The following is a 26,123-nucleotide window of genomic DNA, read 5'->3' on the forward strand; positions in this document are numbered from 1 at the left end:
TATTGTCACTACTTCATTTATCGAAATTTCTACCACTAAGTAGGAGCTCAAGGAAACTTACAAACATAAAACAAAAAAAAATTAATTTAGAAACAGCTTTTTTTAAAATGTTTCAAATTAGAAAAATGTTTGTCATATCTAAAATGAGTCTTAAGCAACATCTTTAAAGTAACAAGCTTCTATCATCACCGAAAAATTCGCCTTAATCCTAACGCCTTTCCAAAGTGTCTACATTTTTTGTTCTAGGCCCAAATTGTTTCCCGTAGTTCAAAAACTTAGTTTTAATATTGTTTAATTCGTTGCTTTTAAGTGTATATGAAACGTTTTTAATCTCGCTATTATTTTTTCCCATGAGTTTTGGATAAACTAAAGCAGGACTAATTTTATCTTAGATAGTTTACCAATTAATGTTAATAAACATTGCAAATTTGAAACAGAAGCTAATTATCCTTAAAATATCAAAATAATGATCTTGCTTGCTTCCACTATTTTAATTTACTTTGATAACTGTGACATCAAAATAGATAATTAATAAGATATACATCCATTTTATTCACAATCAGAATAATAGAATCGCTCTTAAAACAATGCGCGAACAAAATTATCCATCTCGTCGTCAGCCATATTTTGCCCTTTTCTATTCAGCTGCCACTTTTGGGGAGATATGTCTGCTTTGGCGAAAAAGTACTCGTTTATTAAATTAGAGTCTCATTTAGAAAAGAGCGTTCGGCACCTGTGTATAAATGATAAAGCAACATTTAGAGGCATAGCTGGCGAAGATCTTCCAGTCCCTTCAACCACTGCTCTCTTTGGTCCAATTTACATGAGCTGAAAGACTGGGTAAAATGGGACATTTTTCACCTTTATCAACCTGCCTCCTCTACGGAGAAAAAAAGTCAAAAGGAAGGTAATAAAGTTACTAGACTTGAGAAAATTGAATGCCGGCATAAAAATAATCCCACTTTCCCATGAAACATTGCACATCTCAATATCCTTCTCAATCTTATTATTTTGCTTTTGTTTGTTATTCACTAGATATCGCCACAATAGAAAATATTAATAATAATGCGAAATAATAATAATAAAATACTATTTTGAAAAAAACTTTTTTCAGTTAAAAAAAAAAAAAAAAAATAATAATAATGAAAAGAGCGATGGCTACTTTGTATAAATAAGAAAAATCAAAAATAAAGAAATTAATTTTTTTTAAAAATATTTGACTCATAAATGTGAAGTATTAATTCATTTCAAGACTATGAAAAAATATTATCAAAAAATAATAATATTGTTTAAATAAACAAAAAAATAATGCGAAATATTTTATAAATAGATTTAAAAAAGGGAGTTTGCTTTTTTTAAGGATGCCGAGCAAATAATAATGGTGTTAAATTTTAAAAATTATATACTAAACTAGCTAAATACCATTCTTCGTACTGGGTGAATAAACAAATTCACCTAATTAATACTGAACAACACTACGAAATTATGTACAAAACTGAAAGGCTAATTCCGACACAATTGAAATAGTTAGTGGAAGAACCAGGTAAGGGATATTTTTAGGGGTATTTATGAATCTGTGAGAATAACAAAGGTGGTTGCATCAATTTGAGTATGTTTAATATTTACCTATAATTTTCAAACTCGGCTAGGTTATATAATATACTATATTATTGTACCAAAGGAAGTGATTATAGACAAATTAGGGTGCCCACCGAGGGGAGAAAATATGGTTCCATTGGAAAAGAGAGGGAAATTACTTAAAGGTTAATATAAAGTTAATGAGGCGTGGCCATTAGTGTTACGCGACTGGGAGCAGCAAATTAGTAGACCCAAGGGTCCAGGGTTCGATCCCGGAAAAGGTTACTATTCTAAAAACTATTTTTCAAAAATTTTTTAATTTTTTTTTCAATTCTGAATTATAAATATACCTTTTCCTTAATTTATTGTTTTTCTTTTCTATAAGAGCGAATAATAGCTTTAAAATAGAGAAATTGTAGCTCATATACTATGCGTATGAATTACCCCATTTCTCCCCTTAATATTTAACCTATAATTTTCAAACTCGGCCAGACATTATGCTATAGTATATTATACAATCGTACCAAAGAAAATAATTTTAGATAAATTAGGAGGCCCACGATTGGGAAAAATATGGTTCCATTGGAAAAGCGTGAGGAAATACTTTATGGTTAATATAAGTGACCGTTGGTGGCATGTGCTAGGAAGCAACAAATTAGTGGAATCAATCAGGTGGTTCAAATAAGGTTAAGGGTCAGTATTTTAAAAATAATAGTTCATAATATTTTTTAAATTTCTTTTCAAAATTGTAACGTAGATAAAATATTCCTTTTCCTTAAATTATTATTTTTCTTTTTTATAAGAGCGAACAATAGCTTAAAAATGGAAAAAATTTTGCTCATATACTATGCATATAAATAGCTCCATATCTCCCTTTAATAGCAACCTATAACTTTTAAACTCGGTCAAATATTACATTATAATATACTATACAATCGTAGCAAAGGAAATAATTATAGACAAATTAAGGGCCCCACGAGAGGTCAAAATATGGTTCAATTCGAAAAGCGCTGGAAAGAACTTAAAAGTTAATATAAGTGGCAATGCTGTGTGGGGTTTGACCGTTAAGGATAGGCAGCAACAAATTAGTATACTCGAGGGTCCGAGGTTCGAACCCGGTTAAGGATTAATATTTTAAAAATTATATTTCATAATTTTTATAAAAAGAATTTTTTCAATAATGATGTAACGTTAATAAAATATTCCTTTTCCTTAAATTGTTACTTTTCTTTTTTATAAGTGCGAATAATTCCGCGGTGCAAAATTTATATAAATTTTCAAGATGTCCATCGTATAATGTTAGTTCTTGGTAACAAATTTTGCTTCATAACGTCATTAAGAAGACGATATAACGTGGGTGAAGCTATTCATGGCAAATTCTTTTTCAACTACAATATTTATTTAAAATCTAAAGCATTGAAAAACATGATATCAAGTAATTAACTTAACTATGAAGTTTCAAATGCTGATTATCTTTTAAAATATCAAGTTTCAAGCAAATATGACAGATTTACTTTCCTACTTAACAGCAGCAAGGCCTGCCAAAGTTTATCTGCACTTTGATATTTAGAAAAACTAATTCAACATTTGTAACTTCTTAGTTCACTCTTGATTCATCTGAACTCATTTTTTCTCTATGCTTTAAATTTTAAATTCCTAATGTAGTTGAAAGAGGATTTGCTAAAAAGGATATCTTCGGCTGTCATTTATCACTACTTAATGCTTGATCATAATTTATTCGGATGGATGATCTTTTCAAGCTAAATTCGTGATTAGTAATTTGTTTTCAATCTTTTCTGAACTTTTCAAAACGAAAGCGTTTGTTTTCATCCCTTTAGAAGTCTGCCGTTTCTGGGTGATAATTTATAAGATAGTGGAGAGGGAATTTGAGTTTCACTTTCGATTAACGTATATGATTCGTTAAACTTGATCAAATCTTCAATAATCCAATCAAAATATTCGTTTCTGTTTGTTAAAAATTTGCTTCTTTTAATCGATTCATCAAATTTAACTGATCTCTCCCCTACACTATTATATTTTTAGCAAAATCATAAAATATATGCTCGTCTATCTCTGGAATAACCGACAAAAATTCTTCGTTTGCCAGGAACTAATTCGATCTAACTAACATCACCTGACGTTAGTTTTTCAGGAGATAAGCGTGATATTAAGTAGAAGAGATACGTCGAAAAATAACGAAGTTTACATCAAGTTACTAAAGGCACTTTTGCATACTCATTCTCAATGAAAGCATATTTTTTTATTATTTATCTTGTTTCGGCTATGCGTCGTTCAGTCAATAGACAACGTAATACTGTGCTTTTTTTATGGTACAAAAGTTAATAGTTAATTGACCTTCATTGCCTACAAGTTAATAAATGAAAGCGACTTACAAAACGACATCTATATTATCAAAATAAAATTTTTAAAAAATGGCTGCTTTCCCTAAGGGTGGGAGATCTTCCTTCTCACGCAGGAACAAACTGAACTCGTTGCGGAATAGAATTGGTTGAACTTTTTTCTTGGCCACGAAGACTGAGACAAATGATTAGATTTAAAACGAAACAGTTAAATAACTCTGCCCATTCAGAATTGTCTATCAAAATTTCTTAAAAATACAATATTAGTAATTATCTTCAAACATGAGCGGTTTCCGAAGAAATAATGACATATTGCAAGAAGTTGATTTCTAAGCAATTTCGTAGTGCTGAAAAAATTATCTGTCTCTCAATGATATAAGGTTTTTGAGAAGTACATAAAAATGTGTAAAATAATTTACAAGCTTCATTTCGTCACACCTTGAGTTCACTTACATTTTTCAAATTTTAGATATTCATATTTTAAAGTCAATTGTGCCCTCTTTAAATATTTAGTTTTAACTTTGCTGTTGTTGGTAATCTTTAAGTGTTCTGAAAATGCATTAATAATTATCTAAGAGTTTGTTCCGTTAGAATCAACTGAGAAAATATGAAGAAAGAGTTTTCTCAAAACTGTATCAGGTATCTTTGAAGTCAGTGTACATGATTTCTCAAAGCCTAAGGAAACATTCCTATTGAAATTTTATTCACTTGTTCTAGAGTGAATCCTCAAAATGCTAAATGAAGTTCTTTTTTTTTTTTTTTTTTTTTGAGCGCTTCTTATTTTACGAGGCATTTTTGTCTAAATTATACTGAACTTTTATTTTCATAAAATATTGACGAAAATTTAGATTAATTTATTTTTAAATTTTGCATTAAACCACTACTAAATTTCATTCAAAAGATGTGCTAAAAATTTTAATAAGATCAATGCATTTAATTTTTGTTTTATTGTGTCCACCACGAGAGTATTTTTAAGAAGTCTCAAAAAAATTATTCTCAATGATAAAGTGTTAAAAATTTTCAGTATTTTATATAACTCAATGAAAAGGTCATGTATTGTTATTTTATGTGCTCAAAGTTTGAATGAAATAATTCGCATAAAAAACCCTTTAAGACCTACGTAACCACATAACTCCTTAATTCTAAGTAAAAAAAAAAGGAAAAAAGGCAGTGAATGACAAAAAAATGGGTAGCAACGAATTTTAAAAAATGCACATCATGTAGAAATTGAAACATTTATTATTATACATTTTTTTATATACAATTTTAAAAACCGTAGTATTCATTCCAGTGTTGGTTTATTTTGGCGAAAAATTTAGTTTCATTTCAATATATACTTTTTATAGTTATCACATCAGAAAAGTCATTTCAGAATTAATGTCATTTTAGTTCAGTTTCATAGCATAATTCTTTCTCTTTCTTTATTTGAAGTTGTACTGAAAGGATAGTGAATTTCCATATTGATAAGGGGAATAATTCCCCATGCCATATCGTCAAATGTTTGGTAGATGATCGAATCTGTTTGTAGACCTAGACAGAGGAGCATTTTTTGATTCTGGTGATGATAAGGAGTTTGTCTGATTGGGCAGTTGAGGCAGTAAAAGAGACTGGTATTGTCCGTACTAAAATGAAAACAAAAAGCATTTATAAGACACAATTTCCAAATAATGTATTTTTTCAATACAATTTTGAACCAAATAAGTGAATTTCTGCGAAAATTAAGGATAGGATTAAGAAGGCTGTAATTTCGATCACTTTCGTAACCATACCGATAACCATGTTTTCTGTACCAGTAGCCATATTTTCCGGAATCGTGCTTTTCATATTTAAAGATTTAAATAAATGAAGCATTTCACTCGATGTAGTAGTACTTTATTTGCGTCACATTAGAGCTTCACAATGGGCTATTGGCGGCAGTCAAGAAAACATCCTTGAGAATGACATGCAATAGCAATTTTGATTCTCTGCAGAGGGAATAGCTTCTCCGCTTTGATAGTTTGACGACCTGTGCGCGAGCACTTTACGGTAGAACTTTTTAACATTTTTTTTCCGAAGCTCTGTTGCCAATAAAAATAAAGCCATAGTTTAAGTGCCTTAAGCTTGAAGCAACGCGAGGATTATATATATTATCTTGCCATGGGCTTTGAAACGGACAAATACCTTAAATATTTTAGAAACTATTAAACTTTTTTAAAATTTGGAGGCATTTTCCACCTAGAGGAAAATTATCGAAATCACTGTCTCAGTTTTTACAAATTTTTATGAATCCAGGCAGCATTAGAGTAAGTTCTTAAACATTAAAAATCGCAATTACTTTTCATTTTTACAAAATTGGGGCTTCTCTCCATATTGACGTTTTGCGCCATTTTCAAAATAAGCGTTGAAAAAGCTTGGTTTAGATAGGCTATACTTGGCCAAACATTCATGAGTTACAGTTTCAAACTCACAGCAGTTATAAAAATAGCATATTATTTGCAAAAAGGCATCATTACTTCGACGGAGCCTTCGGAAAACAACCTTCCACTTTCAGTGGTTTTATTAGGTAACACTTTCATCGACTTATCTGGTAAACCTCACTGCGTGGCAACCCTAACCAGCCTCAATACCTAGCACTCGCAGAAATTATAACTTTTCACGCACATGGATCAGGGCTAAAGAGAATAGAAGGGCTGGTTCACTCCTTTGAAGTATCTCTCGGCGCGCCGATCCTCCAACGTCACTCTAGTGACGTCACTTTGGCGCAAAGCTCGCACTTTTACTTCAAGAACGGAGCGTTTGGCCTTACTAGCTCTAACTAATATTGGAACATTTCTTTTTGTGAGATATTCTAAGACATTTGTTATTTTCTATAATGACTTTCCTCAGTTTTTGCAGTGAATTTAGACGCATTAGATGAGATNATAATGATATCGTTTTTATTTATAATAATATCGTTTTTATTTATAATAATAATCGTTTTCATTTCTAATTTTTATAATAATAATCGGCAATAAATATCGTTTTTGAATAAGCTACATTTTTTGTAATTTTATTCAAAAATAAGTAAGTTTTATTAATCAGTTAGATAGTTCACTCTTGTCGGTCAGAACTGTATTCTTTATTTCAAAATGATTTAAAAAACACTATTTATAAGTAGATTTTAATGGTTTAAAGAAGTTTAGTTAATTGTGCAAAAATGGTTACAGAAGCTTATTTTAAAGTTAAAACACGCAAAACAAATTTTCTTTGAATATTCCCAAATTATTTTTCTAGTCAAAAGCAGGAAGTAAATTTTAAACAGTCACATTTCTCTCTGGTTTAATACATTCAAAATTCCATCAAAATTAGGTGTTTTCACTGAATTTAAGATAGAATTCTTGTTCATTTTTTTTTTGCATTTCCTTCATTGTTTGTCTTTTTTTAAATGTTGTAGGAAAAAAATTAATTAATTTGCCTGAATATAAATGAACACAATTACAAGGGGGAATAATTGACTTTCAATTTTTTTCTGATGTAATTCAGAATATTCGAGACAATTAACTCGAAATAAGAAAAAACACATATCTCGTATTAAAGTCATTATCAATTTACCGCCGATATAAACTTTAACGTTTGTTTCGTTCTCTCTACTTTTATTAATAAAAAAAATATATATTGGACATCCATTTAATAAAAATGAATGTTTCTTTTTATCTTTTAGGTTAAGAGCGATCGTAGCTTCAGCTCTAAGAGCGGAGTGAACTAGCCCTTCTATTCTCTTTAGCCCTGTACATGGATACGCTTAAAAGTTGTTTGTTACCTAGGTTTGGTAAGGATTTTATCCTCGTTCTGGACATGAAAAATTCGAATGACATCTCACTTGGCGCACTGTAATTACGCCAACTTGGCAAGCACAACCTGTTCTAGACTCAGTGTATGTTTTGTACGCCAACACAGCCCACGCATCTACACCCTAAGGGGAAAACGCTAACAAACTCATTTTAATAAAAAAAAACACATTTTAATTCTTCATTTACGCTACCTCCGCACACTTTCTTTTTTCCTTCAGTCCCCCCCCCCTATTTTTACCAGGTTTTTTCAATTACTGCTAATTTAGAAAAAATAAGCCTTTTTGTTTAAAATGCTCATCAACATCGCTCTTTTTTTTTAAAAAAAAAAAGTAAAAAAGATTGATTTATTAAGTGTGAAGTTAATTAAAAAAAAGTCTTAATACATATTTATACTGAGCAGCTTTTGTTTATTAAAAAAAATTCATCATAATACACAAAATGTAAGATTTCAATGAGTCTTACAAAATAAGTTTTTTTAAAATAATTTTTAATCAAAAGAATTTCTTAAAAAAATATCTTATGTGTTATTTTAAAATTCGATCATAAGAACATGAGTAAAATTTTCAGTCAAACTGTTAAAATAGTTTTTGGAAAAAATACTAACAACAAAGAAAATAAGGAGAAAAATATTTTTAAATAAAGCCGCGACATAAAGAAATAACTCCATCACATATTCACTACTATTTTCGTATAGTTTATTTTTAGCGAAGAAATTTTTTTTTTTGATCTACTGCCCATGTGTGAAATAGTGCTCGAAGATCCGAGCTAGAAAATGTGAGACTGGACCTGGCGAAGGCGACATTGGCGAATCTATAAATACAGTGAAAAAAAGGAGATGCCCGGGCGACAATGCAGAAAATCGCATACCGTACACACTTGGCTCCTTCGCAAGCTGATCAAAGTGGTCACCCACCAGCTCAAAGACGGCAGCAAGTGATGCTTGCCTTCGGTGATCTACTGGGAATCGGTATTCGATCAGTCCATTGTGAGACTTAGGTCGATAAATTGAGCTTTTATTTAACTTAATGAATGAAATCTTCAAATTAATAAAGAATTTATTTGATGAAACTTCAACGCAAATTAACAAATTGCATAAAAGTAAACAAACCTAGTTGTTAAGAATACTCTGAAGCAAAAACAACCACATACACAAAACTAGATAATAAATCAATCTAACCTTTGATTTTTCTCTTTTGTATCTTTGGGCTTCATCAAAATTATCAAGTTCTGGCACTTTAAAGTTGTCGAAAAAAGGGTGATTCAAAAGTTGAGCACAAGGATATCGCTTTTGAGGATCTTTATCCAAGCATCTCTAAATATGTGTAATTACAATGTTATGTATAATTACATAATAAATTATCAGATAGAAATAAATTCAAGAAAAAATTTAACTTAATTTTTTATTTTAGTTACTTTTGTTGCAGCGGAATTAATAAAATTCTGATTGAACATTTTTACCTTAAGGAAATCTACACCATGTTCGTGAACATGCTTTGGTATCTTGTTTTCTAAACTTTCCTAAAAATAATAAAAACTGCAGTTTAAGTAAAACCAAACTTTACATTAATTACATATATAGTAATTCATTTTGGGATACGATGCAGCAACACAATTTGTGAAAATTTAATCAAATTCGGTTGTGATACTTCTTGGGGATCAGATACAATGAGAGATTAAATTGGTAAATTCTGAGTTGAAAAAGTAAAAAAAGTTTACGTTTTTGTTAATATCGAAAGCATGGATCACTTAGGGGACAAACTATGGAGGGTGTTTTCAATATAAATGTAAACAACAACAATCTCGAGCTCTTGATTTGCTCTACTTCCGGTTAGAAAGTATACAGCTGCTTACTACAGCTTCTTCTACGAGGCAATATTTTCAAACAGATAATTTTGCTTTAAAAAATTATATAATTTCTGAGCTGCTATATTTCATAAGATACTAATGATATTAAGTAATTCTGGTGAGCTTAAAGTGAAAATTTATTTTAGTTATTTATAAATGTATAGTTAAAAATTGTTTCATAGTTGCTAAATTTAGAAACAACTTGCTTTTTTGGCAGTCCCAATTTGGTTCCTTTTTAGATGTTTATTACTGTTAATTCATGTTGCAAGGCGTGCACCATCAAACGTTAGTGTTAGAATATTGTTCGAGCAGCGAGATTAGGTTCATTTTACAAATTATCATTTAGGTTTAAATTTCGAATTTGGTATTCGAATTTGTTGAGAAGGTATGAAGTATTTTATAGCGATTCTTTTTTTCAAATGACGATTCTTACGTCTTGAAATGACAGGTCTTCAAATGACGATTTTTACAACGATTACTTTTATAAACGCAAATTATAAATCAGATCACAAATACGATTATACAAGAAATATTACTCAAGATACACTGCTGGCAAGGGCGCCGGCAGAATAATATAAAAGGGGGTGCAACCCTCTTACAAACTACCCCCCTCCCCTCCCCACAAAAAAATTAAAAATATTCTGTTATTTCATTTTGTTTTGTTTTCATGTTAGGTAGTACATATACAGTGGAGCATCGTTTATAGGACGCCGAAGGGACCACAGAAAAACGTCGTATAAACGATAACGTCGTATAATCGATTTTTACTTCTAAAACTGAAACTAACTCTGTTTTCAGTTAATTTTAATGTTTAACGTGTTGATTTACATAAATTTCTAAATTAGACAAAGCAAAGCAAACAAATAACCAAAGAAGAAAAAATGCAGTGAGCAATTTGAATGTATGTTACCTTTAATTATATGCTACTAGTCTCTACAATGCTTTGAATAGCGAGTTGAACTTACTGCTTTCTATGATGCAATTTTAGATTTCTAATCACGGCCAAATCTAATGGTTGAAGCGTACTTGTGCAATTTTCAAGAAAAAAGAGAGCTTTTACATTTTCCAAAATAATTAGTATCGATGGGTGCACTGGACATTGGTCGATGAATAGCAAAATTTTTCGTTTTTCCCTCTTCAAAACATTGTCAAGTTTTTTCAGTCATCTAGTAAAAATTACGGTCGTCATCCAAGCATTCTTGTTGGGCACCCTTTTCTGTATCATTCATGTTGGCAAATTCCACCCTTTTTCAAAATACTCAAAAAAAAATTAAATAAATGTGAATAAAATCTAAAAACCGACGCATAACCGATTCTGTACGACGTATAAATGATTTATTTTTACATTAAAATGAATAGGAATGATTTGGGACCACACTAAAACGTCGTATAAATGTAAACGTCGTATAAGTGATCGTCGTATAAACGATGCTCCACTGTACTTTCATCTGTTAATTTTTTCAAGATACATTTCTTCATTGTTAACAAGATATTTAAAAAGAAGTACGAATTTCTTGTACTTGCAAATTTTGCCACGAGAATCTGTACTGATGGCGCTGGCATAGCTACTGACTTTGAAACACAAATTACTACAAACAGTAGTTTCGTATACTAACGTGTTTGTGCACGCTTAACATTGGTATGTATTGTGTTGATGAAGTTTTACAGTTTTGAGAAGTCAGTTAGTGTTATACACCTTTGTTAAACTAAATAACTAATAGAAAATATAATATTACTTATATTTTATTAAATGAAATTTAAAAATATAGCTTAGATGTCTGCCAAGTTTGTTCAATAAAAATATGTTTAATAAAAAACTTTTATAACAAAATTATTTTTCTGTATCTCTTTAATTGTTTAAAAAAAGCCAGGGGGGGGTGCAAGTGCACCCCCTTGCACCCCGCTGCCGGCGCCCTTGACTGCTGGCCACCGTAAATGCAACACCCTGAAGGAAGCATGCAAATAACATGAAATTGCATTAGTGGAGGTGAGATATGCAAATGATTAGAATTTCAGCGCAGGCGCACATTGCGCGCTCCTGTGGCGCTACTTCAAAGCGCTATTTAAGGCTTGGAGATTTCGACGATTTCAAGTTCGGCAATTGTGTTTTTTTGTGGTTTTTTCAAAAAAACGATCAATTATGCCTCGTAGAAAGCAACGATCATCCTTTGATCAAGTATCCAAGTTCGACAGAGGAAAGATAGTGGCCTACCGAGATTGTGGATTATCTTTCAGCGAAATCAGTAGTCGTGCTGGACGAAACCAAACAACTGTAATGCGGATATGTGATCGTTGGATGCAGGAGAGTACGATGGACCGACATGTTCAATTGCATCCACCTCAGTGCACCACTTCACGTGATGACAGGCGAATTGTGCGCATGGCAGTGACTGATCGCTCAGTCACATCACAAACCGTAGTACAGCACATTAAATCTGTAACGCATCATCCAGTGTCTGCGCGTACCATTCGACGCCGTTTACAGCAGAGTGGTCTGTCCGCAGGACGTTTATTGCTTCGTCTACCCTTGACGCAGAACCATGGACGTCTACACAAAAAAACCGATTTTGATGCCTGGATCACTGGATCAGGAGTTTTCTTGTCATTTATTTGTATTGAAATTTATAAAGTGTATAAAGTATGCATTAGAAAAACAATTGTTTGCCTTTTAATTTTTTATTCATATTTTCACATTACAAGATGCATCATAAAATGCGAAGTAATTTAAAGTTGTATCTTGAATGAAATGCAATGGATTACAATTGTATTGTGATGAATGGCAATAATGATTTATGATAACAATTGTAATTATGAACAATCAATTAAATCAGTATCAATAATCGCGATCAGAAACTTTTGTCACATTCAATTCTTTTCATTACAACGTATTACCCATACTTCATTACTCATTCATAAAGAATTGAAACTAGCCTTCGTTTTTTTAAATATGTATGTGAATATATTGTGATATAATGGGTATACATTGTATGTTTTATATTTAGAAAAAACATACCCTGACATCTGGTTCAGGAATTGTAACTCCGGCAAAGAAATCATTTGATCTAAAAACTTGCATGTGTCGGGGTATAAGATCACCTGAAATTTACGACAATTAGAAAAGACAATTTTTAAAACAATCAATAATATGCTATTTTCAACTATTGTTTACCGATGCTCAAAAATATGCTTGACCATCAACACAAAGATAATAAATTTTAAAAGTAAATATAATACATAAATCATATAAATCAGCAATTTTAAACGTTGTATTTTTAAGTTTAATACTTTTTTCCCCATTTTAGAACACAATAATTTAGTGTCTATTATTTGGAAATGGATTCTGACAATTTTTCATGTAATCTACTTTCTGTTATACAGATTGCCCTGAAATCCACGAAACATTTAAGTTTGAGTCATTTAGACAGTAAAATGTTGTCAAAAAAACAAAAAAAAAAAAAAAAACACTGAGATATACTGACAGCTCAGGAGTAATTAAATGGAGCGCCACACGAAAGAGGAATACGTACTCATTACTGACCAATATTTTGAGCAGTCTTGAGTAATTCTCCGGTAGCGTAACTATCAATTTTGGCCTCAAAATTAGCAGCCCAGAGCATGCAATTTCAGGACATTGGACGATTATTTTTTATTTTTTAACTCTAAGGTATAAGCCAACATGAACAAAAACAGCCATGCGCTGAGGAGGAAGTTCAGAGCTGTTTTAATGAAATTCAGTCACATTTTTAAGAAAAGATAACTAAAAAGTTCTTTTAAAGAATTCTTATGCTCTTAAGTTTAAATGCAGTCCCATACATAACTCTACTCCACATATTTTATAAATAAATAAAAATATCCCGATTTGCGAATGAATTCCCCTTTTTTTCTTTAACTAAATTACGTCTCGAGTGAAATTTTGAACAGAGGCATCACAATTCTTTGTAGAGGCATCACAATTCTTTGATAAAATTTTCAATTGGAATGAAGAAAATTATTAATTAAAACACCAAAGAAAATTGAAGTAAAGACTCAATTCAAATAAAAATAGTCGCTTGAGATACACCATCATTTTAACATTGATGATAAATATTCTATCTGTTACTGTTTAATAGATCAGATGAAAAAATTAAAAATCCCCCCCCCCCGCATCTTGTTATTTTAAACCAAATTTATAAATTAAACGAATTCTTTTAGACAAATACTAAGACAAAATAGCATTTGTAGCTTTATTTTCTTTTGAGTAGGTAGAATCAGCACCAAGATAGCTATTCATGCTAAACTGCCTAAAATCAATTCTAAGGCCGAGAGCCATTAGGTATTTCCTACAGCGTGTTTTTAGTTATGTTTTCTCATTACAATTCAGCTGCGTGAGAAATTGTGGACATTCAACACTACTGCTCATAAGGTGAAGGGACAGGAAGACAAAGATAGGACAGATTTATGGGGACTTAGTATGTACGAAGCATTGTCTTTCACTTTGCCCTCGCGGTATTTCAATTGGTTATAACATTACTAGACTCCTATTTCTAGGAATGGTTTTGGTAGTGGAGTCAGGCCTAATTCATAATTCGCCAGTTTCTGGAGATATTTTATTTCAATGGTGTGTAGAGAGCGAGCCGAAATCAACATATGAACTCAGGAGTTATTGGTAGAATTCTAACTAGTATCCTGTTTCCAAAACCAAAACACAGTTAGAGTCTGTTAGTCATAAAGTACGAAGGGTTGTCTTTTTCAGGTAACACAGATGAAAGTTAGTTTGAAAATGTCCTCCACAAAGCAAGTTGATTCCAATTTATGAACTGTACTTCTGGGTTCTATTCATAATTGCAAGGCTACGGAGTTGAGCTGTATATCGAATATGGATAGTTTATTTAACACCGATAATAAAATTTAATAAAATAATTGTGCCTAAAACTATTATTAGCAATCAGTTTTCTTCACCTAGGGTTTTTCGAATAAGGTATAGTTGATCAACATCAGATTTTCCAGGCCACAAAGCCTCTCCTCTCATAAGCTCAACAGTGACGCATCCAATCGCCCATACATCAACAGCAGGTCCATATTGTGTTTCACCTACTAAAAGCTCTGGAGCTCGATACCATCTTGTGGCCACATAATCTGTATAATTATCACCTGGACCTGAAAATTAATTTTTTTAGTAAGTAATAATGAAAAGGTAGCTTCATTTTTCATAAATAGAATCATGGGTAATTAGTAAAACAGTTTTCTTACATTTCATCATTATGAAAATACTCGCTAGGTAATTTTGGTTTTTATTAAAAAGAAATTTCAAAATTTTGTTACTGCAAAATTGAGATTAGGAATTTCCTTCTAATAAGAAAACAATTCATATAAAATAATATTAATGTGAGTAGATGAGAAATGAGAGTTCTACGCCAGGGATCCAAGGGATCTGTAGGGGGCGTGGTCGAATGGGGGATCCGTAAGGGCTCTGTGGGGGGAGGGGGGAGGAGTCGCACTATAGTTGAAGGTGTTTTTTCATAATTATTTTTTTGATCTTTATTTTGTAATTAAATCTTTTTAATTGCTACTTTTTATTTAATTTTTAAACTATTACTTTTTAATTTAATTCTTAATTATTACTTTTTATTTAATTTTTAATTATTACTTTTTCATCATTTTTTTTTTAAATCTTTATTTTTAAATTATTTTTTTTAAATTAATTTTTTAGATTTTGTAATTATTCTTCCAATCTTTATTTTATAATTAAATCTCTTTAATTATAACTTTTCATTTGATTTTTTAATTATTACTTTTCATTTAATTTTTTTATCATTACTTCTTAATTTAATTTTTAATTATTACTTTTTATTTAATTTTCAATTATTACTTCTTAATTATTTTTTTAATCATTATTTTTAAACTATTTTTTTATAAGTTTTTAATTAATTTTTTGGATTTTGTAATTATTTTTTTATCTTTATTTTTTAATTATTTTTTTTCTGATACGAATGATACTTGAAAAAGGGCACAAAAATGAAACCCGATGTCATACAATCAGGATTGAACATGAATCAGGCTTTATTAATAATCAATCTGTAAGATGAAACATGAAAGTAATCTTGCAAGATAAAACTTGAAAGTAATTTTACAAGATAAGACATTTCTCCGTAGGGTGGAGTGATGTCATTTCTTCGAGTCAATCAAAACAGGAATACGTGATGTCATACAATCAGGATTTAACATGAATATGAAGTACGCGTATTCAAGATAGAGCATACATCACTTCTGTGTGGTCTAGAAAGACGAAGTACACTGAAATGTTTCGCTTACAATGACATTGTTAAAATTTTTTATAATACAGTTAAAAACAAAACGCTTCATCCTGTCACACAAAATAATTTATTAAACTTTGTAACTGCTCATTTCCTAGAACCAATTGATCTTGCTGAAATACTTCAAACCGCAAGAAAAGATTTTTGTACTAGTTCAGATTAAATAAATATGTTATTATTTTCCTTTATATCTCTATGCGATTCATGCATTATTTTTCACAAACTATGAATAGAACCAACCCTAATCATATTCTTCATTTATACTTTGCATTTCTTACTGTTAACATGGAATCCTTTTATAAAAATCCCAGACAACCAGCTAGTTTTGAGGGGTGCGGATGCAATACATCGTGCTCTCAAAGGAAAAGAGAATGCAAATACCGACAGAGCCTTTTTTTTAAAGATTCTTATACACTGCATAAACCTGTTAGACGCAAATTTCAACGGAATCGTGTTTTGACGAGTGATATGAATAGGTCAAGTCGATTTAGTCGACATGCAATCTCTTTCTAAATTCAATAAAAGGTATAAATACTTATTAACGTGTATTGACGTTTTCGCAAAGTATGCTTGAGCCATACCGCTAAAAGATAAAACGGGAAAAAATGTAAAAGTAGCCTTAGAATCTATTTTTAAGGAACGAAAGCCTGAATTACTTCAATCGGATGATGGAACAGAGTTCAAAAATAAAACAGTTCAACATTATTTGAAAAGCATGCAGATTAAATTTTTTACAACAAATAATTCTACGAAATCAAGTATTGTGGAAAGATTTAATAGAACATTGAAAACAAAAATGTGGAAATATTTCACAGAATTCAATACTAAGAATTACATCGATGTGATTGATCAATTAATATGGAGTTACAATCACACTCGACATAGCAGTATTAAAATGGAACCAGCTTCCGTTAATAAAAGCAATACCAGTGAGGTCTTGGAAAATTTGTATGGAGATTTGAAGACATTAAAACGCAATCCACCTGTTTTTAAAGTAGGAGATACAGTACGAATCAGCAGACTGAAAGGTCATTTTGAAAAAGGATACGAACACAACTGGAGTCGGGAAATATTCACTATTCATGAAATTATTCCTCGAATTCCTGTTGTTTATAGATTAAAAGACTTACAAGGTGAAGAGATCAAAGGTACTTTTTATAAAGAAGAATTGCAAAAGGTAGTAGACTCTGGCTTCTATCCGGTAGAAAAAGTGATCAAAAAGAGAAGGAAGGGAGGAAGCACAGAATATTTCGTGAAATTTTTAGGCTATCCTGAAAAGTTTAATGCCTGGGTGAGTGATATTCAAAAAGTATAAATAGTGAAACTTAACCTCTGAAGGCTCATTCTCGAAAATGTCTTTCTACGTGACGTTACCTTCTGATAGCTCCATGCAGTTTTTTCCTAACAACAAAATCTCTCATTTTAAGACGCAGTTACCGATACCAGTTAATCTAAACGGTGAATGGGAAGTAGGCCTATCTGAAATCATCTATCCCCATTCTTGGCTGAACGTAAATGAAAGTAACAATTATTTTCAATACAAGATAAGTAATGGTAATATCGTATCGACTGTAAAGCAAACAATTGATGTGGGGTGTTATGAATCAATGTTCGATATTGTATCAGCTATACAACTTGCTTTACCTAAAAATCCTAGCCGGTTTACAATAAGTTACAATAAAGCTACGAAACGAGTAAAAATTAACGTCGTTCAAGGTTGCAGTCTTTATTTAGAAAAGCTAGGTGAATTGTTAGGATTTCGACGCGATGCAGTGATTACGGGTAACCAGAAAAGCGAATTTGTGGCTGACGCGTGGTCTAATTTTTCAGTTTTCTATGTGTACACAGATCTTATTTCACCCCAAATTGTCGGAGATACACAAGCTCCTCTACTGCGGATGGTTCGAATAAAAGGACATGATGGTGAAACAATCAGTCAGTATTATGATAGACCTCAATACTTACCTTTAATGAGACACTCCTTTCAAACTATTCAAATGGAGCTTAGATTGAATTCAGGTAATTTCGTACCTTTTGAAAGTGGTAAAGTGATCATAGTTTTACATTTCCGCATGAAGCAAATACTATAAATAGTACGATGCGTTTTTGAAACATTCATTTGAAGAGAAGACGTCAAGATGAGTGTACCGTACGTTTGTTGTACTAAAAAATTCGAAGAACATTATGCGAGTCAAATTGGCTCGGGTTTGTCCTATTATAAAGGTATTAATTTCCAAAAAGGCTATGGACTTGGCGGTATATTTCGTCGATTATTTAGAGCAGCACTACCCTTTTTAGTAAAAGGTGGTAAAACTATTGGAAAAGAAGTTTTAAAAACTGGAACCCGTGTTGCATCTGATGTATTATCTGGCGAAAATTTGGAAGAAGCTGTAAAAACAAGAGCGAAAGAGAGTGGAAAAAATTTAGCTCGAAAAGCTATTGATAAAGTACAATCGATGGTGGGAAAAGGACAGTATAAAAGGAAGCGTAAGAAGCAGAAAAGAATCATTTCATCAAAAGCTCGCAAAGTGAGTGGACGTGATATTTTTGATCCATAATGGCATTTTTATTGAAAGATTCTCCCGAATGTGTGAAATCTGAATTGGAGTTGTTTAACTTACCTAGTACTCAAACTGTTATTCAAGATGGTCAGTGGATACAGTTTCATCCTCTTTCTAATGTGTTTGATAATGCACCTGTAGAGTTTCACGTTTCAGGAAGTGCTGAAGATTACATAGATCTCAGCCAAACTCAATTGTATGTGAAAGCGAAAATTGTAAAAAGTGATAATACTCTCATCACTAAAGATGATACTATTGGACCTGTGAATTTATTTCTTCATTCGTTATTTTCTCAAGTTGATATTTCATTGAATGATCGTATTGTATCCAATTCAAGTAATACTTATCCTTATCGAGCCTACATAGAAACTCTCCTCAACCATGGATACGATAGCAAAACTTCTCAATTAACAGCTGAATTATTTTACAAAGATTCTGATGATGGCTTAAAGAAAAGAACTGCTTTTATCAAAGAAAGTGCTACAGTGGATATGATTGGATGTATACATTCCGATTTATTTCACCAAGAGCGTCTGTTACTCAATTTGGTGGATGTGAAAATAAAATTGATACGAAGTAAGCCAGAATTTTGTTTACAAGGATCTGAAGGATTTAAAGTAGTATTAGATCATGTGTCTTTGTTTATCCGAAAAGTTCGTGTAAATCCAGGAGTGTTACTTGGTCATGCAAAGGCATTAGAAAAAACGAGTGCGAAATATCCCATCAATCGAGTGCAATGCAAAGTGTATTCGATTCCTAAGGGAAGTATGTCTTTTATCCAATATAACGTATTTTCAGGTCCTATGCCGAAAAAAGTTATAATAGGTTGTGTGGATAATGAAGCTTTTCATGGAGCATTTTCGAAATCTCCCTATGATTTTAAACACTTTGATTTAAATTTTATTGGAGTGTATGTAGATGGGCAACCTGTATCTCACAATCCATTGGAACTAGATTTTGCCAAAAATCAATACATTCGTGCGTATCAAACTCTATTTGTGGGTACAGAACGAATGGGTCAAGATAAAGGGATATTTATTTCGAGAGAAGAATACGTGAAAGGAAATACTTCGTTTGGATTTGATCTCTCCCCCGATTTATGTTCTGGAGAGCATTTAAATCTAATCAAACACAGCAACTTACGATTAGAACTAAAATTCAGCAAATCATTAGAGCAGACTGTGTGTGTAATCATAATTGCCGAATTTGAAAATTTAATAGAAATTAACAAGTCACGAAATATTTTGTACGATTTCGGAAATTAAAGAATGGATGGATTACAAATATTTCATATTTTATCACGAGAGAAGATAACATCACCTTACTTTCAAGGAGTATATTCAAGAAATACGATTCCTAATCTACAAGAAAATACATGTGCTATCATGAATTCAGATGACTCATCCCAACCAGGATCTCACTGGCTAGCATTATTTGTGAATGATAAAAAGGAATTAGAGTTCTATGACTCCTATGGAAGACCTCCCGAATTTTATAATATGAATACCTCTTCCTATTCAAATGTGCAATGGAATTCCAAAGTTTTTCAATCACCTACGTCCAATGTATGCGGACAATATTGTATTTACTTTTTATTCAAGTGATGTCAAGATTATTCTATGTATTATATTTTAAATCGATTGTATATTAATGATTTTCTGATGTTTCAATTTGTAAGGAAACGACATGGTGTAAGATTTGATTTTAAAAAATAAAAAGAAATTAAACTAATTAATTTGTGTCTTCCTTGTTTCTTTTATGAAAATTTATACAAAATTTCTAGAAAATTTTATACTTCAGAATTTTATTTAAATTAGAAAACTTTAACAAAAAAATTTTTTTTTAAATGTTTAACACAAGAAATTTTTTTATAAATTTAATTTTCTAAATTTTTTTTTTTACATAAATTTTTTTTCAAAAATTTTCTACTTAAGAAAAATTATTTTTGCAAATTTTATTTTTAAAATTTTTTTACTCGAGGATAAAAATATATTGTTAAGTTTATTTTTAAATAATTTTTTTTATTGAAGAAAAAAATTTTTTTTACTCAATAAAAAACATTTCCTTTTCTTTTCCAAATTTTTTAATGCATGAGAGAAAAAGAATTTCTAATACTATTTTTTTTCCAAACATTTATTACTTTTAAAAAAAAACATTTATTATTGTTTAAATTTTCTGTAAATTTTAGCAAGTTAAAATATTTATACCTGAAAGAAAAAAGTATCAATAAAGACGAAAATTTCAATACATAAAATAGCATTTATTTCAAAGTTTTAAATTTTTTAACTAATAAACTAATTAAATTTAATAAATTAATTAAATAACTAATTAAATATTTAAATAAATTAAATAATAAGTTAATTAAATAATAAATTAATTAAATAATAAACTAATTAAATAACTAATTAAAAACTAATAAATTTTTTAACTAATTAAATTTTTTTAAATTGGTTAAATATTGAGGAAATTTACAATGTTACTTCTAGGAACGGTTACATCTTTATAAATGATTTCACCTTTATTATTCCAAAGGACAGATTCTTGATCTTTCAAAAACTTTAAAATTTCTGTTGCTTTATCTTGCCATCAAGCTGGAACTACACTAAGGATTCTTTCTTCCAGATCTTCTGTTTCATTTTTTATTTGTATGGGTTCTTCTTTCGCTGGTTCTGTTGTTGGAATTTCTGTTTGACGTGACTCAAATTCTTCTATATTAGGCTTCTGAATTGAAAAATGTGTATATTTTTGTAACGCTTGTAAATACAAAGTCACTTTTTCTTCATCTGATAACTTTTTGTTTTGAAGAATATTTTTCATCAGTTGATCCAGTTCAGATAGATGTTCTGCTACTTGTATTCTATCTTCTGGAACTAGCACAAATTTCTTACTATACTCCATGAATTAAAGAACTGATGACAGAAATAGCTGCAGGCAGTAAAATGGATAGGAATCCCTCTCCTTTTTGAATAAGAATTTTTTTCTTCTTGTATAATGGTGTTTTCTTGTTCGCAAGTTTTCTTAAACTTTCTTTGTGAGGAGATAAACGATTTTTTTTTGAGTTTTTGTAAGTGGTATATTACCACAAAGAGCATTTAAAACACACTCGCACAGGGTTTTAATCTCACGCTTTGAACACTTTTTTATAAGTGATTTGCAATGTTTAGATTTTGAGATCAGTTTTATGAGCTCTAAAGTTCGTACATCACACGCTGACATCTCGCTTTCAAATGATTTCTGTTGTCAGATGTCAAAGCTTTTTATAACTCTTCCTTGAGAAAACGAGCAAATGCTTTAGCTTTGACGACGGCACAATGTTTAAAGTCAGGTGAATGTGCGGGGCAGGAAGAAAAGGATGGCATTGAATCATCTATTTTAGGGCAGCCAAGATCTTCTAAATCATAGCACACTCTTCCAGATAGAAATTCCAAAAACTTTTTTTTCTCGAGTCCTTTCACATAAATGTGTGAAAACATATCAAACAAAAATGTTAGAATGGTACGAAGTTTGGAGCAAGGCTCCAGTCTTTGATTCCAGTCGATTCGATGAATATTTCTTGTTATCCGATTGTATTGCATTTTCTTACGGGCTGATAGTTCTTCGAAAGGGTACGGTGGTTGGAAGGTGCATAGTCCCGAGATAGAACTACCTTCTATGGCTTGAAATGCGAATTCTTTGATGATGTAGCTTCCTGATGGGAGTGGAAAACCATCAAAGTCAATTACCACGGCAGACATCTTATTGGCTAAGAATTCGTAGTCAAAATGAAGTTATCGCGGTTGGTACACGTAATAAGTATCTCCAGGAAACATACCAGTACGCATGCGTAAGGATTCTTCGTTATCACACTTTAAATCAATGAGTAAATATCCAAAAGGTTTTGAAGTGGCATCTGCACAGCATACTTGAAAAAATTTAACTTTTCGAGGGTACAATTGACGTCCTAAATGTGTAATTGGCGATTCGTCTCTTCGATTCTTGAATAATGCAAGATAATGAGCATTTAGGGATATTTCTCTCATTTCCTTTCCTTTATGAAAAATGTTCTGAACCACAAAGATGATGCTTAAAGATTTATGATGAGAAAACTTTGTAAATAGTTTTGTTAATTGAGGATCATTTCCCAATTCACTCATGAGATCATCAATCACAATTAATGCATCTGAATATTGATTCAAATCGGAGGGAAGTCCTTCTTGAAAAACAACATTAGGCATCTCATCATATAATTTTTGATAAACGCCATAACACCATACCACANTGTTTTCAATCACTTTCTTGATGAAATAGCTTTTACCACTACCAGTTGGACCTGCCAGGACAGCTGTAAAGGGATGCTTGAATTTCAAGAGATCCATGATGAATGAAATGATATAATTTTTTCACTTCTATTTATAGTCCTGTCACTCATAGTTTATAACACTATTTCCTTGAATAGTTCAATCACTCTTCATCTCAAAGCATAGATGTGCCATTAAAATCTACGTTCAATCTTTCTAAAAACTTTTAGGTCCATTCTTTTATGCCAATTTTTCTTCATTTTCCATTTTTTTCCTATGCAGATTTTTTTTCCTTCTTCTTATTTACTAAGTTTCCTCTTCCAAGTAATAGTGCCCGAATGGGAGGGTGCTGATCCTGTCCTCTAAAATATAACGTTTCTGATCATAAGGAGATAAAACTAACTTGTTTACTGTTATTGATGTAATATTATGGTCCTTGAAACGAATTGTGCTCATGGTAGTATGGAGTTGTTGATGTTCAAAGAGACATTTCTTATAGTCCTCAAACTCAATTTTTTTTATCAATAGTAGCCTTTTTAACTCCTTTCAACTTTTTAGTAACATTTTCATTTATTTTAAAAGCATACATTTTAGATTTTAATCCGATGAAGTCTGTCATAATATGTCCTTTAAATAATATTGAACTGTTTTATTTTTGAACTCTGTTCCATCATCCGATTGAAGTAATTCAGGCTTTCGTTCCTTAAAAATAGATTCTAAGGCTACTTTTACATTTTTTCCCGTTTTATCTTTTAGCGGTATGGCCCAAGCATACTTTGCAAAAACGTCAATACACGTTAATAAGTACTTATACCCTTTATTGGATTTAGAAAGAGATTGCATGTCGACTAAATCGACTTGACCTATTCATATCACTCGTCAAAACACGATTCCGTTGAAATTTGCGTCTAACAGGTTTATGCTGTGTATAAGAATCTTTAAAAGAAAGCCACTGTTTAACGGTGTCATGCCTCCATGTTGTGATGGCGCTGTCATCAAGGTAGATGTTGTAAAAAAGACAGAGAAGGGAACGCTCTAATGGAGAGCGGAAGTGAATTGTTTAGATGTCTTGGTCATATTAATTTTCTAATCTTTTATCATTATTAATAAATGTTTCTTTTGTGTTGTTAATTGGTTACCATTTTTTGACCAATTGTATTTTTGGGAAGTATCTGAGTGAACAAGGGAAAAGGAAGAAAGAATATACGTTATACCACAGCAAGCTCTCATACGAGAAACAGAGCATAAATCACGGTATGAGATTTATCATATTCTGTTTATAAGAAACATTTTAAGAATTGAATTATGAGAAGTATTGATTTTAAGTGATATTCTTAAGGAGGAGAATAACTGTATTAGAAAGTAGAGAGTTGTAGGAGATTTAAAGAAATTATAATTATTTTGGGAATAGAAATAAATAGAACAATTATGTTTAACATAAGGGGAATGAAAAAAAAATATTTGGTAGTAGCTGCCGAAGAATTAGGTTTAGAAGTAAAATCGGAATATAAAGTTGTTGATTTAAAAGATTTAATAGAAAAAAGTGATCAATTTAACAATGACTTTGATTTTGTTAAAGAATTTTTAATTACTACAGTTACCGAACGTATTGAACGAGAGAAAAAAGAAGCAGAATTGTTAAATGCAGAAAAGAATCAAAACAAAACAACAACTGAAGCAGCATTAGAACTCAAGAAGACTAGGCTTGAGATTGTTAAAGCACAATTAGAATTAACTAGAATGCAGACAGAAAGTAATAGTTTCTAACTCAAATGCTGGAAATGATTTTACTTCAAATAATAACTTAGAAACATTAATCAAAAGCGTTAAAACTTTAACTATTTCCGTTCCTAGTAAACCCGAATCTTGGAATTTATTTTTTACGTCTCTTGAAAAAGCATTCGTAATAAAAAATGTCCCGGAAGAATTTAAAGTCGAAATATTATTTAATTTGTTAGGTTAGGTGAATTTTAAAAGAATTTCAACCAACCCCAGAAGCCTGCCTAGATAACTTTTTAAACGCCAAAAGATCTAAAAATGAAAACCATATGCAATTTGCTAGTAGACTAAGATTAAAAATGTAAAAGATTTTGAAACGCTGAATGAATTAATAGTTAGCGATAGATTATTAAGTGCGTTAGACAACGAAACTCGAAGCTATGTTAGAATAAAACAGTTAGATACTTGGCTTAAACCTAGGCAGATCGCTGAATTGTGCGATAATTGGTTTACCTCTAAAGGTAGAAATTTCTCAGAATTGTATGATAATTCGGTCAACAATCGCAATCCGAATGGAAACACTAAGTATGTTCCACCACCTTTGAAAAAACCCCCATTTACTAGAGAAAGCAAATATTTTCCCCACACACGCGAATGTTATATCTGTTCTAGTAACTCACGTATGGCTAAGAGTTGCCCAAATAGAAGAAATAAATACTATGAACAATCAAATAAAGCTGGTAATGATATTCAGAACAAAACGCGAAGTAACACACAAACTTCTATGAATAAATCCAGTGATAATACTGCAGTTGTTACAAATGTAAATTCGAAACATTTGCAGAGTTCTAAAACTTTAAATGAAATTAATTTGTACCCGTTACAAAAAGTCACAATTTCTATTGCAAGTAGACAAATAGACGCGATCATCGATAGCGGGGCTGAGATCTCTATTTTGAATACGTCCCTACTTTAGAAATAGAAGCTAAGGGAAAAATAATTTTACAATCCGCATTTAAAGAACAAGTCGAGGCGAAATTAGCTATATTGCCAGTTTATTATAAAAACGATTGTCTATTTTATAGTTCAAATATTTTGTTTGCTTTAACAGATAAATTAAACATCCCTTGTTTAATTACACCGGACGCTTATAACTCTTTGATTTATCAAAATGATGCTTCAGCTAAAATCGAAAACGCTTTAGTTTTAGAATGCGACAGTCAGTCGACGGAAAAAATGAATAAAAGTTCAGAGGAACCATTTTCTCAATCGGAAGAAAGTGAAACAGGTTGCGGTATTTATTTAATGTCGAATACTAATAAATTATGCAGTTCTAGCGATGAATATTCGGAGGCTAATAAATTTCGAGAAATCCAGAAAGATTGTTTAACTTTAAAGAATTCTTTTAAAGATGCTAGTTTGAAAAAGAATTATTTCTTTTTGCGGGATGATTTATTATTTCATAAGGATAAAATTTGTGGCGATACAATATATCAATTAGTTTTACCTAAAAGTTCTTCAATTAGCTCATAATGAGAATCATTTAGGAATACGAAAAACTAAGGAACGCATGAAATTATCTTTTTATTGGCCTAATGTTTCAAAAGATCTTGAAAATTATTGCAAAACCAGCGAAAATTGTCAATTAAAAAGTCCGGAGCGAAAATGTGATAAAATTCCT

General features: G+C 31.1%; 1 protein-coding gene across 6 annotated transcripts in view; it reads right to left on the reverse strand.

The window, feature by feature from the left end:
- Positions 1-5,159: 5,159 nt before the first annotated feature.
- The window catches only part of LOC107453215 (cyclin-dependent kinase-like 4), a 122,408-nt gene continuing 101,444 nt past the window's right edge, over positions 5,160-26,123 (reverse strand). For all 6 annotated transcript variants that reach the window (XM_071187465.1, XM_016069944.3, XM_016069943.3 and 3 more), the window contains 5 exons: positions 14,531-14,728; positions 12,606-12,688; positions 9,206-9,265; positions 8,925-9,059; positions 5,160-5,560 (listed from right to left, as the gene is read on the reverse strand). In XM_071187465.1, coding sequence (XP_071043566.1) covers positions 5,432-5,560; positions 8,925-9,059; positions 9,206-9,265; positions 12,606-12,688; positions 14,531-14,728 — 605 coding nt within the window. In that variant the 3' untranslated portion in view covers positions 5,160-5,431. The remainder of the gene's footprint in view (positions 5,561-8,924; positions 9,060-9,205; positions 9,266-12,605; positions 12,689-14,530; positions 14,729-26,123) is intronic.

This window comes from Parasteatoda tepidariorum, chromosome X1 (assembly GCF_043381705.1).
Source record: "Parasteatoda tepidariorum isolate YZ-2023 chromosome X1, CAS_Ptep_4.0, whole genome shotgun sequence".
Classification (NCBI taxonomy): Eukaryota; Metazoa; Arthropoda; class Arachnida; order Araneae; family Theridiidae; genus Parasteatoda; species Parasteatoda tepidariorum.